The sequence below is a fragment of the Limanda limanda genome, chromosome 9 (assembly GCF_963576545.1).
Source record: "Limanda limanda chromosome 9, fLimLim1.1, whole genome shotgun sequence".
Taxonomy (NCBI): Eukaryota; Metazoa; Chordata; class Actinopteri; order Pleuronectiformes; family Pleuronectidae; genus Limanda; species Limanda limanda.
This window is the reverse complement of record NC_083644.1, coordinates 39,239-57,354: the sequence shown is the minus strand read 5'-3', so window position 1 is coordinate 57,354 and position 18,116 is coordinate 39,239. Positions and strand designations below refer to the sequence as shown.

The 18,116-nt window shown below is 44.0% G+C and overlaps 1 protein-coding gene across 1 annotated transcript; it reads left to right on the top strand.

Annotated features, from left to right (window-relative positions):
* The first annotated feature begins 7,363 nt into the window (after window positions 1-7,363).
* Window positions 7,364-17,820, top strand: wdr18 (WD repeat domain 18). The gene is made up of 10 exons (XM_061078694.1): window positions 7,364-7,721; window positions 8,997-9,107; window positions 9,228-9,361; window positions 9,823-9,964; window positions 13,146-13,289; window positions 14,613-14,677; window positions 14,932-15,056; window positions 16,272-16,435; window positions 16,631-16,699; window positions 17,606-17,820. The coding sequence occupies exons 1-10, from the start codon at window positions 7,512-7,514 to the stop codon at window positions 17,732-17,734; spliced, it is 1,293 nt and encodes a 430-aa protein (XP_060934677.1). The 5' UTR covers window positions 7,364-7,511; the 3' UTR covers window positions 17,735-17,820.
* Window positions 17,821-18,116: the final 296 nt, after the last annotated feature.

Genomic DNA, 18,116 nt, shown 5'->3' with positions numbered 1-18,116 from the left:
GAGCAGAGTTTCATGTCTATGAACTTTTAACACACTCAAGCCTCATCTGCTCATTTCAAAAGACAATCATTTCTTAACCAAACACCCTCTAGGAACCCACATGAATCAGCACAGGTGCCCCACAGGGTTGTGTTAACTGGTAGCACTTGATTGTTGTTTTTAATGTAATTGTGTGATTGTTATTCTTACTGTTACTGTGCAGGCATTTATCTGTGCAGCACTGAGTCCGAGATATGTTCTCTGTTAGGAATTTCAAACTTTTAACTATAGGTTGTGGCTGACAGAACTCTTAACAATAAAGATAGGAACAGTTTTAGCTAGATATTATGCTTCATACAAATGATTTAATTATAACCTTTTCCTCTCCTAAGGTTTAATCTACAAGAATTGTGTGTGTGTCATATTGATGTCAGTCTCACAGCTGTCGTGATAGGAGGTCAGACAGAGTGACGTTGTTGACTTAATGTTGTATGTTGCTTTGGGTTCAGTTGCTGCGAATGTTTACACAGTCAGGTTTGTTTTGATATAGCTGAAACATAATAATCTTTTCTCCAATTGTAAACACCTTTGCCCCACATTGCATCTGTGGTTGAAGGACGTTCTTGAAGTAAAACTGGTTGTCTAGCAACTATAGCGTCATTGGGAGTGTCTTCTTGTTCTACTTCCGTATTCCAAAAGCCAGGAGGATGGATTACGCCTGCGCACTTCCGAGGAAGAGGAACGAAGATCTACTGCTATAGAATAGACAGATGCCGGATGTTCATGGCGCTCTGATACAACTAGTGTGTGGAGGCCCATTGCTTTGCTTTCTAAATAAAAACTTGATTTGAGCAAACTGAGTTCGGCTCTACTTCTCTTGAAGGATAAAAGAACACGCTTCAACATCTCCTACAGGGACAGTGAAGTAGATCGTATCTGTGTCATCTTTGACAAAAGTCTCTGTTACTGTTCGTTCAGACTGAAACACAAACCCAGAGTTTTATAATGAAACGAGACCAGTTTACACAAGTCTCTGATTCAGAGTCTGGAAAACTCCTTCAGGTGTAACCATAGCAACAGTGATGAGTTTCAGTGAAGTAAATATCTGTGAAGATTCTCATTCATCAGGTTTGATCCTTGCTACTTCCTGGTCCCTGACCAATCACTGGGCTGACATCAGTTCCACTGGTTCTGAATTCTCTAGAAGGTCTCAGCTTTGAACGTGACCTCAATGATGCTACACTGTGGTTTCCATGGTGACAAGTTGATTTGTGCGACGTTAGGGGCGTCGCACAGACTCACTGTTCAGGAAGTGAAGTGTAGAGCTTTGTTCTTATTGGCTGGCTGACCCGTCCCTTCCTGCTGCTCTCTTGGATGAGTGGAGCTGGTCTCTCAGCTGTGATCAAATCAGAAGATGAGATTTTAGTGTGTGTTTATCTCAACAATAGTAAAATGATTAAATGATAGATAGATCATTTATATATTAGTGATCTATTGGGATAGTACAGTGCTATGATCTCTTTGATATATGATTACATATACAGATAATCTATAATCTGAATATATGTAAACTGATTATATGTAGACATATTTAATAAATTACGTGTATATATATTATTTATAGACTGATATACACTTATCATATATAAATTGATTACATGTAAGCTGATTATATCAGACACTTTTATATAAATTGAGTACATGCACTGTATTATGATATAAATGTAAATACTCCGACCTGTTGCGTCTGAGCTTGTCCCTGAAGAAGAAGAGGAAGAAGAGGAAGAAGAGGAAGAAGAGGAAGAAGAGGAAGAAGAGGAAGAAGAGGAAGATTTCTTCATCCTTGGAATCCTTACTCCCTCCTCCCCCCCCACACAGGGACTCTGGTCTCTGGGCTCTGCCACAGATTGGAGCTGTTTGTTGGGCTCAAGTCCCTCAGGTCTCCCCTGAGGATCCTGGTCGTGGTTCAGATCCTGGTCGTGGTTCAGATCCTGGTCGTGGTTCAGATCCTGGTCGTGGTTCAGATCCTGGTCGTGGTTCAGATCCTGGTCGTGGTTCAGATCCTGGTCGTGGTTCAGATCCTGATCTTCCTCTGAACCATTGAACCTGACACTCTGTGACGTCATCACTGACATCACAAGAGGAGGAGAGGACGGGGAGGGACATATGACGGCAGGCGTGGTCAGTTGGTCAGGAGCATAAGGGTTGATTGGCAGGTCTGTGGTAGGTGTGCCCTCATTGGTTCTACTCCTCATGTGAATGTTGGAGACACGCTCAGCCCCGCCCCCTCTCCAGGGGGATGTGTTTTGAGGTGTGACAGGGCCAATGTAGGTCTCTCTGATTGGCTCAGTCCTCAGGTTCACATGGGGCCGACACAGGCTCCGCCCCCTGTCATCAGGTACAGGTGGCCGTGCCTGACCACTGATGTACAGGTTCAGGTTCAGTCTGGAGACCAAGACACCCGTCCCCTGGTGCCCCGCCCATCTTCTCTGCTGCTGTCTCTCCTGGTAACGAGACTCCGCCTCTGTCTCTGTCTCATCTTCGAATCTCAGGCGACGAGTTGAAGACGCTGGGCGTCGCCTCGTTGACCCCACAGCTGATTTACTGCTGGACAAGTCACTGTGGTGTCCTGAATGAGAGGCCACGCCTTCCAACCTCATCCGGAAGACGGGACAGTTCCTAACCCCCGACCTGCAGGAGGGTTAGGGTCAGGGTCAGGGTCAGGGTCAGGGTCAGGGTCAGGGTTAGGGTTACGGTTTGTCATCTGACGTCAGTTCAAACTTTTTTAATCTGAAGCTTTTAAAGCAAATGTATGAAACATGAAAAACATGAAAAACACGATGAAACACAAAGAAACACGATGTGTGTTACTCACCGTGTGTGTGTGTGTTTCTCACAGTGTGTGTGAATGTGTGTGTGTGTTTCTCACAGTGTGTGTGAATGTGTGTGTGTGTTTCTCAGTGTGTGTGTATGTGGCGCCGTGCTAAGTGGCAGCTCCTGTTGTTTTTTTCCTAAATTTCGTCCTTTTGTCAGTTTTGTCACTTTATTCTTTTTATCTCTTTCAGTATTGGTCTGGGGACATCGTGGCGATGGCTACATGTTGGTTTCCACCTGTTTATCTTTTCTTCTGCAATCATGTACAATCATGAACACTGGACAAAACTTTACCTTCATTTCATCAGTATGTGAACTATCCACAAAATACCGTCAAACACTTCTGGATGCAAACTGTGACAATCTGTCATTTTAGTTTGCTGATTTCATTCTCTTTGTGTTTTCTGTTTATTTTGTAGTCTCGCTTTCCTTGTGTGTTGTTTCAGCTTCTCGGGTGTGTCACTTCCTGTCTTGGTGATTGTCTTCCCCAGTCCTCATGTGTTGCACCTGTGGCTGATTACCCCTGCCTTCCCTGTGTCTCCATAGAAGCCTCCGTGTTCCCTTTGTCGGTTCGGTACTTGTTGTCTTATAAGGTTCGTCTTGTCTCTAGAGGAGGCACCAGTGTTTTTCGTCCTCGTGTTTTGACTCCAGTAGTCAGCTGTTAGTGTTTATGTTTTATTTTTGCCTAGTTTTAGACTCTTTATATTAAATACTCTTTTTGTTTAAACCTCTGCATCCTGGGTCCATCTCCTTCCACAAACCCTGACACATACAATGTCCCTGTCCTCTTGTGTGTCCCTGTTGTCCAGCGCTACCTGCATCCTCAAGGAGCGTGAGGATGAGGACTCAGGAGGCCACTGAGGCACTGCAGGACTGCTCTGAGTCCACTGACTGGAATGTGCTCTGTGAGCCACATGAGGAAGACATCAGCAGCACGACTGCATCACAGAAGACATTACATTCCTAGAACAAACCACCTTGAAGTCCTGGACTGTTCGCTGCTCTCCTCACTACAAGCCATGGATCAGAGGCTTGGCTGGTCCTCACAAATAACATTGGGTTAGGCATTTAGTTGTGATGGTAAGGGAATGCATTATGTCAATGAGTGTCCTCACAACTATAGAGGGACACGCGTGTCTGTGTGTTACTCACAGTTTGTGTGTGTGTGTGTTTGTGTGTTACTCACAGTGTGTGTGTGTCGGGGGTCAGCAGGTTGTGGTCTCCTCTCAGAGGAACACAGCGACGCTTCATACACGCTCCTTCCTCACAATACTGCTGCCACGGCAACCAAGCTGACACAGTGTCTGATCACACACACACACACACACACACACACACACACACACACACACACACACACACACACACACACACACACACACACACACACACACACACACACACACACACACATCTCATGGTGGGGGAGGGAAGAGAGTCAGGGCTGCTCTGATTGGCTGCTGTGACCGAGGAAGGAGGATTAAACAGAGCAGCTTGTCAACATTAATCTGACAAATGTTTACCTCAGCATATGTGTGTGTGTGTGAGCACAGACACACACACACACACACACACACACACACACACACACAGTAACACACACACATTCAACCTTATTAACGGGATAAAACCTCTAGAACCAGACTCAACAAGTGACTCGACCGGTTGGTGAACATTCCAAACATAAAGTCCCAACATTGAATTCATTCAGAAGGTTGAGAAGAACAGACCAGCAACAGACAGAGAAAAAACAAGTTATTAATATTAGACATCCTTAAGTTTGACAATCAGTTTCTTTAATCTCTATATTTCCTGTTCTGTTAGAACATCTTCTCCACCAACATCACATGTTTTAGTTCGAGGCGTCGCTGACTCAATGAAAGAGCTCAGGTCAGAGAACCGATCTTCTACTCGTCTGGATCCTTTAGTTTTCTGTTGTAACGTTTCGATGTCTGCAGCAGAGTATTGTCTCCTCTGGATGCTTTCTTTTCTGAGACATGTTTAACAGATCTGATCTTCACTTCCAGTCTCATTAATCACTTCATCCTCTTTGTTTTCTGGCTATTTGTCACTTTCTGGTGTAACTAGCTCTGCTGAATGTCTAAGGCCACGCCGAGGTTTGTGATGTGGACATTTCTGTAATCCCTGATATTGTTGCTGCTTGCTGCATGATGCACAATGTTTAGAGGACAACAATTTTGGCTGAATGGAACACTGCTGCAGCAACTGACCTCCTACAAGAGCATGATACAGAGACCCCCCCCCCCCCCCTCTCCTGTGGTAACTGCTTGCTGTCGTTGGTTGTTTTTCAATTGAACAGTTTTCAAGCTCTGTGCTTTGGGTCTTTTTACCTTGACAATCAAAAGTGTTGCGTAAATCCGGTAACTTTTGATGAATCCATAATGAACATGAGCCATGTAATCCCATTGTCAAAACTGACATTGATATTCACCTATTGTTTATGTTTTATTTTGCTTGACAATGTGTCTTGGGCTTTATGATTTCGTATTGATTTCTTATGCTTTATAAATAAAACTACCTTGCTTTGTCGTTGATTGTTCCATCTTTTAACAAATACCTATCCCAATTTCAACACCTAGTGTCGGGGGGTTTGAAAAAAGAGCAGACCCACAACCAGGATGATGTGTTGTTCTTAAAGAGTGGTAGATTAATGTTGTTAAAGTCGTTTTCATCTATCTAACAGTAAGACTGAGATTATAAGATATATGAGACTCAGATTTCAAAATATGAATATTTGCTACAACATTAATGTGGATACCAGCAAGCAGAGGAATAAAGATCAAATATATTTTTGCTCTATTGCCCTTAACTGGGTTCGTTTATGAGATTATAATTGTAAACCAGACACCTTTGATGTCTGTGCTCGGGCCCTAATAATAAATAAATAGTAATAATAAATACAAATATACGGAGGAAAACTTCAGTTTGGTTTTGTTGCATTTAATTGAAATTTGAATAAAAAGAAAGGAAGCGAACAAGGAGGAAACAAGGAAGGAAGATAAGAAGCGATGGAGAAAAGAAGACAATACAACATTAATATTAACTAACATTTTTAGGGCTGCAAAGCAGCACTGGGTGGGCCCGAGCACATCCATTTTGAAGCGTTGCATGCTTTTTGTCTGAAAAAACAAAAATAACCAGTTCTGAGAGAGAAAGAGACGTGACCTTTGCAAGACATAAAGTTTCCTTTGATCTAGGAAGACTGAAATCAAAGGATTCATGGTCCATGTATGTCCGCGTTACAGAACATCGTGTTTTAATGGCGATTAATCAAACTTTGACACCACGCCACGGTCACACCGTGTGATTAAAAAAAAATCCGTCAGTCAGTTTTTATCTCCATCTTGTTGTGATGACACTCATCTCAATTTGAAGTTGATCCGATGAAAACCCTGGTACAAGTGTATCAAAGAAAAAATGTGGAATATGGCCAAAATGGCCACTAAATACAAAATATCAGGCTTCCTGTTTTGTTTTTACAATTGCACCCAGAGACTTTTTTGTTTGTTTGGTCATGATAGACCTGTATATCGATTTTTGTGAAGACAGGTCAATGGGAACACCTTCCGGGGGTCTCGGGGGGCACTGTTGAGCCATTTTGCGACGCCCATTGAAAATTCCTTCAGAATACGTAAATTTTCACCACTTTCTAACTTTCTGCAAATTTTGGTAAGAAGTTGAGCATGTTAAAGCCCTCAAAAAGCCAATTCATTTGCCTGAATAATAATAATAATAATAATCATTACAATTTCAATAGGGTCTCACCAGACACCTTTGATGTCTGTGCTCGGGCCCTAATTAAGGTGGATTTATTATCCAAGAGACATTTGACTAAGTAAATATGCAGCTCACACAGGAAACAGCTTTATACAACAGGAAGTGAGGAAACAACAAGGAGCAGAACGTGGTGACTATAGGCCGAGGACACACAAGACTCAATAATAAACACATCCTACAGGACGGTCACTGACAAACACAACCCTGACCTTAACCCTGACCCAGAGTCTGTGCAGCTTCACTGTGATGAGTATGTTAGAGATGAAGACAAGATAAAGAGAGCAACTACAAACATGGAGAACTTTAATCATTGGAACTAAATTATTATAAATTATTATATTTATTTATCTGAGGGAGACAAAATAATGTAATAGGACCCAGATAACTCTGAGTCCAAAACAGTAGGTGGCAGTAATGCTCCTTAACGTCGGCTGCCGCCCGCCAGAGAAGCAGAAGAAGAAGAAGCCGAAGAAGCAGCAGAAGAAGAATCCGAAGAAGCAGCAGAAGAAGAATCCGAAGTAGCAGAAGAAGAAGAAGCCGAAGCAGCAGAAGAAGAATCCGAGGCAGCAGAAGAAGAATCCGAAGCAGCAGAAGAAGAAGCCGAAGCAGCAGCAGAAGAAGAAGCCGAAGCAGCAGAAGAAGAAGAATCCGAAGCAGCAGAAGAAGAAGAATCCGAAGCAGCAGAAGAAGAATTTGAAGCAGCAGAAGAAGAAGAAGAAGCAGCAGAAGAAGAAGAAGCCGAAGCAGCAGAAGAAGAATCCGAGGCAGCAGAAGAAGAATCCGAAGCAGCAGAAGAAGAAGCCGAAGCAGCAGAAGAAGCAGCCGGACCTCGTGTTGTGGTTTGTTGTGGTGGATCCAGCATGGCGGCCCCCCTGGAGGTGCTGCTGACCAGTGACTCCGGCTCGCAGCTGTGGAACAGCACCGTGTTCGACCTGTACTCCGGCTCCAGCCTGCTGTCCTACCGGGGCGGGAGCAGCTCGGCCCGGACGCTGGCGCTGCTCCGCGGGGAGTTCCTGCTCTCCGGCCAGGTCGGGAAGAACTTCATCAACGTGTGGGAGATCCAGAGGAAGGTACGAGTCCCCCAGACTCACCCGGACTGACCCGGACCCATAGGGACTGACCCGGACTAACTCAGACTCACTCAGACTCATCGGGACTGACCCGGACTCACCCGAACCCATAGGGACTGACCCGGACTCATCGGGACCCATCGGGACTGACCCGTACTCACTCAGCTTCATCGGGACTGACCCTGACTCATAGGACCTGACCCGGACTCATAGGACCTGACCTGGACTCACTCAGACTCATCCGGACTCACCCGGACTCATAGGGACTGACCCGGACTCACTCAGACTCACTCAGCTTCATCGGGACTGACCCGGACTCACCCGAACCTATAGGACCTGACCCGGACTCACCCGGACTCATAGGGACTGACCCGGACTCACCCGGACCCATAGGACCTGACCCGGACCCATAGGACCTGACCCGGACCCATAGGACCTGACCAGGACTCATCTGGACTGACCCGGACTCACTCAGACTCACTCAGACTCATCCGGACTCACCCGGACTCATAGGGACTGACCCGGACTCACTCAGACTCACTCAGCTTCATCGGGACTGACCCGGACTCACCCGAACCCATAGGACCTGACCCGGACTCATAGGGACTGACCCGGACTCACCCGGACCCATAGGACCTGACCCGGACCCATAGGACCTGACCAGGACTCATCTGGACTGACCCGGACTCACTCAGACTCACTCAGACTGACCCGGACTCACTCAGACTGACCCGGACTGACCCGCACTCACTCAGACTGACCCGAACTCATAGGGACTGACCCGGACTCACTCAGCTTCATCGGGACTGACCCGGACTCACTCAGCTTCGTCGGGACTGACCCTGACTCATAGGACCTGACCCGGACTCACAGGACCTGACCTGGACTCACTCAGACTCACCCGGACTAAAACCAGCAACCTATAAACAGACTCGTATGAAAAATACAAAGAAACATCAGCTGAAGAAAAAGCAGCTGATCGTCAGTGAAGCTCATTTTAAAGTGATGTGAAGAACTTTATTTTGAAAAGCTCCTGCTTCAGATGGAGGTTGTGCTCAAATATAATAAATAAAAGTGTGTGTGTGTGTGTGTGTGTGTGTGTGTGTGTGTGTGTGTGTGTGTGTGTGTGTGTGTGTGTGTGTGTGTGTGTGTGTGTGTGTGTGTGTGTGTGTGTGTGTGTGTGTGTGTGTGTGTGTGTGTGTGTGTGTGTGTGTGTGTGTGTGTGTGTGTGTGTGTGTGTGTGTGTGTGTGTGTGTGTGTGTGTGTGTGTTGCAGGACCAGTTGCAGCAGAAGGTTGTGTGTCCCGGTGTGGTCACCTGTGTGACGGCGTCCCCGGACGGACTCTTCCTCGCTGCTGGAGTCGCGGAGGCCGTCTACCTGTGGGAGGTGTCTTCTTTCTTCTTCATCCGTTTCTGTTTTGGAATTTAAAAATGTGACAGCCTCTGGTTTCTATGGCAACCCGTCTGTGTCCTGCTGACTCAAACTCCCTCTCTCTGATTGGTTCAGGTGTGCACAGGTAAACTGCTGTCCGTCCTCAGCCGTCACTACCAGGACGTCACCTGTCTGAAGTTCACTGACGACGGCAGCCATTTTATTTCTGGAGGAAAAGACAACCTGGCTCTGGTGTGGAGTCTCTGCAGGTAACTCACCGGAGCAGCTGGACCAATCACAGCTTTAAACGCCTCCCCCTTTGGGCTCTGTGATATGGGAAGTTTAACTGACTCGGTTCTATAATGTGAAGCGTTCTCTTCATTTGATTTAAACAGTGTATTATGTATTTCCTTTTGAGGTTTAAGAACACACAATCTTTTCTGCCAGGAGGACGAGCTGCACACAATGCATCACCGCATTCATGTGAGCAATCAGTCGATAGCAGAGGGACTTCTTGTGTTTGGTATATTGTTTATTGTCACCATAATTCAGGTGACACATAAATGTGAACTAAACTAAAAACTGAAGGAAGTTTCGATTGATTATTTGATATTTTCATGTTGACACTTTAAAGAAATGTTCTATGTTTTTAACTCTGACTGTGAAAACTCCCGGAATCGTGTGTGTCTTCTGAAGCAGGTTTTAATCTGAAAACGTTTTTTTATTTCAGTGTGATTCAGCTGGATTTAAACCACACCCCCGATCCTCGGCATGTCCTGTCTCGTCACTCTCTACCAATCACAGACCTGCACTGCGGCCTGATGGGCGCCCAGGCCAGAGTCGCCACTGCCTCTTTAGACCAGACTGTCAAGGTAAGACTGTAACACCTGCACTGGTGGACAGATGTTCAACCTGGATAGTAGAAGTTCTATAGTACTAGTTCTATAGCACCAAACTACAACACATCATGTCAAGGCTCTTTATTTAGTCAGAATTATACAGAAACTGTTTCCACAGCAAGCATTACAGATATAGATGAAACAGACAAAACAGAGAAGTACCACCGGAAATCGCCGGGGGGCAGTGTAGGGCACGAGAAACCCAGAACCTATTTTCAAAGTGGTGGGAACTTTGTTAATTGATCAGAAAATACAGGATCTATATCATGAGGTTATGATACCTTTACTATCATTATCTTCTCCATCATCTCCATGTTTGTTCTTGCATGGCTCCAGACAAACTGTTTACATTGGTTGCACTGGTTCAACAAATCTTTTCATTAAGGTGCACCAGCACATAGAGTTGGGTCCCGAACTTGGTACTTTTTAAGTGTACCAAATAACGACAGTACTACCGGGTTCTGATTCACGTTAAACCATCGGTGCCTGTGAGAGAGTCTGTATACGTGAGTGTAGGGCTGGGCGATAAAACGATAGATAATTATCGCAATATAACTTTTCCCCGATAGAAATTGAAGACATGTACTGTAGATATAACTTCAATAGAACTCATCCCATCCATGTTTTGACAGACAACACGAAAAGCCAAAGATAAAGAGCACAGCCACGCCGAACCAATCATGTGACTGGAATAGAGTAACACCCACATCAGGTTAGGTTGACGACTCTGCATCGATACAGTGACTGAACATAATGATTCATGTTTTCAGTTACTTCATAGTTTCACCTACACACACACTCCTGCAGATAGAACTTCTTCCTGCTGATTATGACGCAACTCAGTGTTTGAACTTGATCGTTGCAGAATAAACGTCACCCCGTTTTTTTCAGTAACATAAGTGATGTTCAGCAGGTTTTTATAAAGATCAGTTCTAACTGTAAGTGATGAGAATAAACATCAGAGGAGCAGAGTCTCTTGTTGACCTGCAAAATCATGGTCATCAGTGCAGTGGCGATGATTTGATGTTTATCATGATATACAGGACTGTCTCAGAAAATTAGAATATTGTGATAAAGTTCTTTATTTTCTGTAATGCAATTTAAAAAAACAAAAATGTCATGCATTCTGGATTCATTACAAATCAACTGAAATATTGCAAGCCTTTTATTCTTTTAATATTGCTGATTATGGCTTACAGCTTAAGAAAACTCAAAAATCCTATCTCAAAAAATTAGAATATTTCCTCAGACCAAGTAAAAAAAAGATTTATAACAGCAAAACAAAATCAAACATTTGAAAATGTCCATTAATGCACTCAGTACTTGGTTGGGAATCCTTTTGCACGGATTACTGCATCAATGCGGCGGGGCATGGAGGCAATCAGCCTGTGGCATTGCTTAGGGTTTATGGATGCCCAGGATGCTTCAACAGCGGCCTTTAGCTCATTTGCATTGGTGGGTCTGGTGTCTTTCAGCTTCTTCTTCATAATACCCCACAAATTCTCTATGGGGTTCAGGTCAGGGGAATTGGCAGGCCAATCGAGGACAGTAATGCCATGGTCAGTACACCAGTTACTGGTGGTTTTGGCACTGTGGGCAGGTGCCAGATCATGCTGGAAAATGAAATCCTCATCTCCATAGAGCTTTTCAGCAGACGGAAGCATGTAGTGCTCTGAAATCTCTTGGTACACAGCTGCATTTACTCTGGACTTGATGAAACACAGTGGACCAACACCAGCAGCTGACATGGCTCCCCAAACCATCACTGACTGTGGGAACTTCACACTGGATTTCAAGCAACTTGGATTTTGCTCCTCTCCAGCCTTTCTCCAGACTCTGGCGCCTTGACTTCCAAATGAAATACAACACTTGCTTTCGTCTGAAAAGAGGACTTTGGACCACTCTGCAACTGCCCAGTGCTTCTTTTCCATAGCCCAAGTCAGACGCTTCTTCCGTTGTCTTGAGTTCAGAAGTGGCTTGACCATGGGAATACGGCTATTGTAGCCCATTTCCCGGACACGTCTGTGAACAGTGGCTTTTGATACCTGGACTCCAGCTTCAGTCCACTGTCTTTGAAGCTCCCCCAAATTCTGGAAGCGACCCTTCTTCACAATGCGGTTAAGGCTGCGGTCATCTCTCTTGGTTGTGCAGCGTTTCCTGCCACATTTCCCCCTTCCAACAGACTTTTTGTGGATGTGCTTTGAAACTGCACTCTGTGAACAGCTTGCTCTTTGAGAAATTTCTTTTTGTGTCTTACCCTCCTGATGGAGGGTGTCAATGATGGTCCTCTGGACAGCAGTCAGATCAGCAGTCTTCCCCATACTTGTGATTTAGTTTACTGAACCAAGCTGAGTGTTTTTCAAGGCTCAGGAAACCCTTGCAGGTGTTTCGAGTTAATTAGACGATTCAAGTGATTAGTTGAATACCCTACTAGTATACTTTTTCATGATATTCTAATATTTAGAGATAGGATATTTGAGTTTTCTTAAGCTGTAAGCCATAATCAGCAATATTAAAAGAATAAAAGGCTTGCAATATTTCAGTTGATTTGTAATGAATCCAGAATGCATGACATTTTTGTTTTTTTAATTGCATTACAGAAAATAAAGAACTTTATCACAATATTCTAATTTTCTGAGACAGTCCTGTATATATCGACTGATATTAACAAAATGATTGTGATGAGACTTTTTTTCCATATCCCCCTGCCCTAATGTTAAAGAGCGAGCAAGACCATGCGACTCACCCCTGGGAAGTGGTCAAGCCAAGCTTATTTCTGATCAGTGCATCAGAACGATGGTGAGTCAATGGTGCAGAGACCCAGGGAGAGTTGATGGAGCGAGACGGCCCCCCCCCACTTTCTCACACACAGACAGTGAAGCAGAGATGAGACTTCAGTAACGTGAACAGTGCAAAACGATCAGCGCCACTCTTCATCCTCAGCTGTTTGTCACGTGTCCCCTCAGTTAAAGCTGAGAACATATATATGTGTGAAACGTCTGTTTTTGTTTTTGGAGAATGAATTGGCTAATTATCGGCTGTTAATCAATAGTTTAACGGTGGTTTATCTGCTTTTGTTCTGTGGCAGCCATGTTAAATGAAACAACCTGAAACAACCTGACAGTTGTTTACATGTGTTTTTCTGTTTATCCAGATGTGGGAGCTGTCCTCAGGTGAGCTGCTCCTGTCCATTCTGTTTGATGTGGAGATCATGTCTGTGACCTTTGACCCCTGCGAGTACTTCCTGTACTGTGGAGGAACTGATGGAAACATTTTCCAGGTGTCTCTGTGCAGCCAGGTGACTTGATTCATAACATTCTCTCTCACACCCTAGGGCTGTTACCTATTAAGATCTAAATAAATTACATCTTAACATTTTAAAGTTTAAATGTTCTGTCGTATAGCATCATCACATGTTGGTGTGTCTCCTGCGTGTTCTGTCATTGGGGATTTTGGTGCCTAGAGATCAAAGGCATGGTCACAGTGCGCTCATCCTGTGAATGTGATATATCAGAAGAAGAAGAAGAAGAAGATACACTTTATTTATCCCACACACATGCACAAACATGCACAGACACAATCATGCAATGGGGAAATGAGTCCTCTGCTTTTGACCCATCTGGTGCAGGACACACAGAGCAGTGGGCAGCCATGTACGGCGCCCGGGGAGCAGATGTTGGGGGAGTAAGGTGCCTTGCTCAGGGGCACTAGACAGGGTAGGGAGAATAGTCTTTTGATCTTCTGGACAGATCCAGGTTCGTCTTTTATGTTGTTATACCATCCAGGTAAGTTTTTGTTGCGACGAACCGTGGAGTCGAACCAGCATCGAACCAGAGACCCCTTCTCTGCCAGTAGTCCAAGTTTCTGCCACTAGTCCACCGCCTCTCCAAACTGAACTGCCTTGGGAGAAATTCATTACATCCGGTAAAATTCACTTCGACCCATCGATGATCTGGATAGACTTCTGGGGTCAAAGGTGACCTCTCAAACACGTGTTTTCCCTTGTGAATGTAATATCACAGGAACATCTCAAGGGAATTCTTTCAAATATGGTGCAAACTTGGACTCACTGATTAACTGATTTGATTTTGGTGGCCAAAGATGCAGGTCAGGGTGTTTAAAAAAACTTTGTTTTGGTGTCTTGAATGAAGACCAACTTGAGGCAATTCATTCAACTTTTGATCAGTTGTCACTTGGACATAAAGATGAAGTGATTACATGTCAAAGGTAGAAAAGTACGAGGAGGTATGTACATCGAACCTGCACTGGTTGGCGGAAGCATACAACTTCAGTGTGTTAATGCTACCTGTAGTTTAAAAGTAACTAATTCTGCTGAGGGTTGAAGGTCAGAATGAAGTTCAAACTGAAACAGTTGAAAGCTCTGAAACAAGTGCGTAAGTCGAACTTGAGTTTAAATTGTTCGTATAAAATACTTTAGATCTTAATTTAAGGGGCCCTGACCTGTAGTTTTTCACTCCCAACGATTGACAGTAAACAGTCACGTGAGGACGATAGAAACTGGTCGGACTGTTTATTACTGGTCGGATCAAACACTGATTAATCAATAGATCAACCGGCTGAGCTGCCGTCAATTAACATGAACTGTTTGAATCTGTTTCAGAGTCTCAGTCGGGACAAATCGTTTCAGTCCGACAACGATGGAAACCAGGTCTTCAAAGGTCACAGGTGAGATCGGGTTAATAAGAATTTACACTGATCATCAACACTGAAGCATGAAACACGTTTCATGTGAATGTCATATCATGTGACCGATGTCATCCTTCATGTTTATGAAAGAACGTTGGAGACAGTGGATCAATAATAGTTGTACTGTTCATTGTGTAATTATAAATAAAGTTAAAACGATTAGGGTTAGGGTAAGGCTCAGTTATTATGACCTACCAGTGGCAGTATAGGGCTGATCAGAACTGTCTCCTCAGGAACTTGGTGACATGTCTCTGCGTGTCCATGGACGGGACGCTCCTCGCCTCTGGGTCACATGATGAGACCGTCAGACTCTGGGATGTTCAGAGTAAACAGAGCATCCGCTGCCTTGCTCACAAAGGTAAGCCCCGCCTTTTTTTATGACATGATGTAATTTGTGTCACTGAACCGACGTGATCAAACAGCCGGAGCTCAACGCTGGTAACACGAGATTAACTCGGGCTAGCTTCAACGTAGGTTAATTCCTAACCCGGGTTAATTTGAACCTGGATAACCCTACTGTAGAAGGCCTCCAGCTCCTTCTCAATAAAAGTACTGGACTCAACTTGTGATGACTTTAAAACTCTTGGGCCGAACCCTTACGCCGGGTTGACACCGGACGCTGAAGCTAATAATATCACATAGTTTTGCTGTTATCAGCCTGCAGTAAAAACGGCATTTAATCCTTTTTTTCATGCATATACTTACCTGTTGCTCCAACATTAACTGCAACGGCGTCCCAGCATGTGTCCTTTTTAATGTTGTCTTTATACAACATGTGCTGAGGATCATACAACTCACTGAACTTCTCCACTTCAATTATTAATTTAATGTCATCCATCTTCAAGATCTTCTCCGCTGTTTGCTCCGTTCAATGTCTGGTGTCGAGGCTAAATGACGTATTCTCCACTCAAGCCCCCCCCCCCCCCCTCTCTCTTTTTATCTTTATGACTGCTTGTGTGGCTGTAGTGGGGGCAGAGGGGGACATTTAATAATGTGATTGGTCAAATTAAAAACAGAAGGGGAATAGATAGAGTACTTTATTCATCCCCGAAGGGCAATTAAGTACAAACTATAGGATGCATATTTGATCATATAAAATATGTCATCAATATCGTTTAAATTCATTTTTCAGTGTGTTACCTGGCACGATACGATGGCTGCACGGCGCTTCAGCGTCCGGTGTGACCCACACAGAGGTTTAACACGGGAGTGGACGGGAGCCAGCTGGCTTTTCTGACTTGGCGCTGCGCTTACGGCATTAGTCTCAACTCGCCTCTGATTGGTTGATAAAGATTGATCATTGATCAGTATCTCTCGGTTTCTGGGTTTTGTCTTGAGTCAGTGATGAATTTCAGGTAAGAAAAAGATCAGTGAAAAGGTGTAAATTTAAATGACAATATTTATACATATTTTCTTGATGAATGTGAATATAATGACATTTGTCTTTTCTGCGTTGATGCTGTTTTTTTTACTGAATCCTCTGACTCCTTTTTTCTCTGGAGGAGATCCTACTTCTTCCTTCATCATCAGTGATGAAAAGATTTACCTGACATCACTTCCTGTCTTTGTTCAGGTCCAGTGACCAATGTCCTCATCACGGCGGCTCCAGCTCACATGTTCCTACCTGACAGTCGACCCGCTGTTCCTCTGCCGCGCTTCAGCCGACACCTGCACGCCTCCGAGGGCGACGGCGGGGAATCAGGAGAGGTTTGTGTGCGACTCGCTCCCTTCATACAGGTGAGTCAGTTTCTTTATTCACATGATCATTCAAATCTAAACAAGATCATCATTAAAGTCAATGGATCATTAAATTACATGATCATTAAATCAGATGATCTTACAATCATGTGATCATTAAAATCTAATCTTTTATTCTGAATTCACACGTTTCATCTTTCTCTAATTTCTGTGCTTATATTTTGGCGATTTCAGGAAGAGGAGGAGTCATACCTGCAGAAAGCTGATAGGCTGAGCTCACTGATGAACGCTGTGACTGACAAGGTGAGAATCAGAGTGTTTCCTCTGTGGAGCCTCAGAGTCCCTGAATGCAAACGGGAACATTGGTAACTGACCTCAGATCAGGCTAAAAATCATTGATTATTTATTAGTTTTTTTTGGGGGGGGGGGGCTTTTGGGCTCTGTCCCATGAAGCAGGAGTTGTGGTCATCAGCTTAACTTCAGGTGTAATTCAGAGTTGTCAGTCCTATGAAGCTTGTTCCCTTGTTATCGGGGTAAATCACCATGGTAACTTATGCTGAACAGCTAAACTGCTCCAGGTTAAGTTGAAGATCTGAGATCAAACAGTATAAAGCACATAGAGAACACATGGGATTCTAACGTTTCTCATCAAGAGGCTTCTTCACTTCCACATGATTTGTTAGTAAACAGATTAAGACCTTGTAGCCCTGAGTTATCTCGTGGTCACATAATATATTTTTTACCAAATGTCACCAGGGGGCACTGTAACGTACACATTGACACAATCATAGTTTTTTTGCCAGCTGTAACTGTTTCCTTTATTCTGGAGGTTTGTTCTCCTCAGATTTTTATTATTCAACAGTTTGATCCTCGGCTCTGCTGTCAGTCAAACTGTCCATGTCTGGACTTATGCAGTAAACCCCGCCCCTTTTATTTTACTGTTTTTAACTATGTACTTGTGGCACTCTGAGATCCTCGGATGAAGAGTGCCTTACAAATAAAATGAATTATTATTATTATTATTTTATGTGCAGACGCTCACATCTTGATGAGGAAACCCTGAGTTAACTTAACGAGTTTAAACCAGCGTCATGTGACCACTGAGCCTGACTGTGTCTGTGAGGTTCAGTTCAGCTGGAGAACTGAACATGTTGAACTGGCCCCCAAACTTCAGAATAAAGTGTGTGTGCTTGTGTGTATTTGTTTCAGTCGGTGTTCGGTGACGGAGAAAACACAAAGGTTCGTGTCGCAGAGTTGGAAGAAGAAGTTCAGACTCTGAAGAAAATCAACAAAGATCTTTACGACTTCTCGAGTCAACTGATCACAAAACCCACATAAACACACACGCACTCGTACACACAAACAAACACACATATGCACAAATGTGGATGTCTGTCTAAAAATAAAAACCTTTTTTTAATGTCCTTTCTATTGTGTTTCATGTTAAGAGGTTTAAACTAGTTGGGGGGGGGGGGGGTTTAGGGTATATTGTATCCCATTAACCTCCCCACACCATCCGGGGTTAGGGTTTATTAAATGAGCTCCATGGCTCCCCCATCTTACGACTGGGCAGTTAAAATACAATGCACTTGTCGACGCACAACGTCAAATCAGAATCAGAAATAATATATTGATCCCAGGGGGAATAGCTCTCCACTCTCACATATCCCCTTAGCTAGACTGGCTTTGTTAAAATTACTTCTTAGTTTTTGATAAGTAG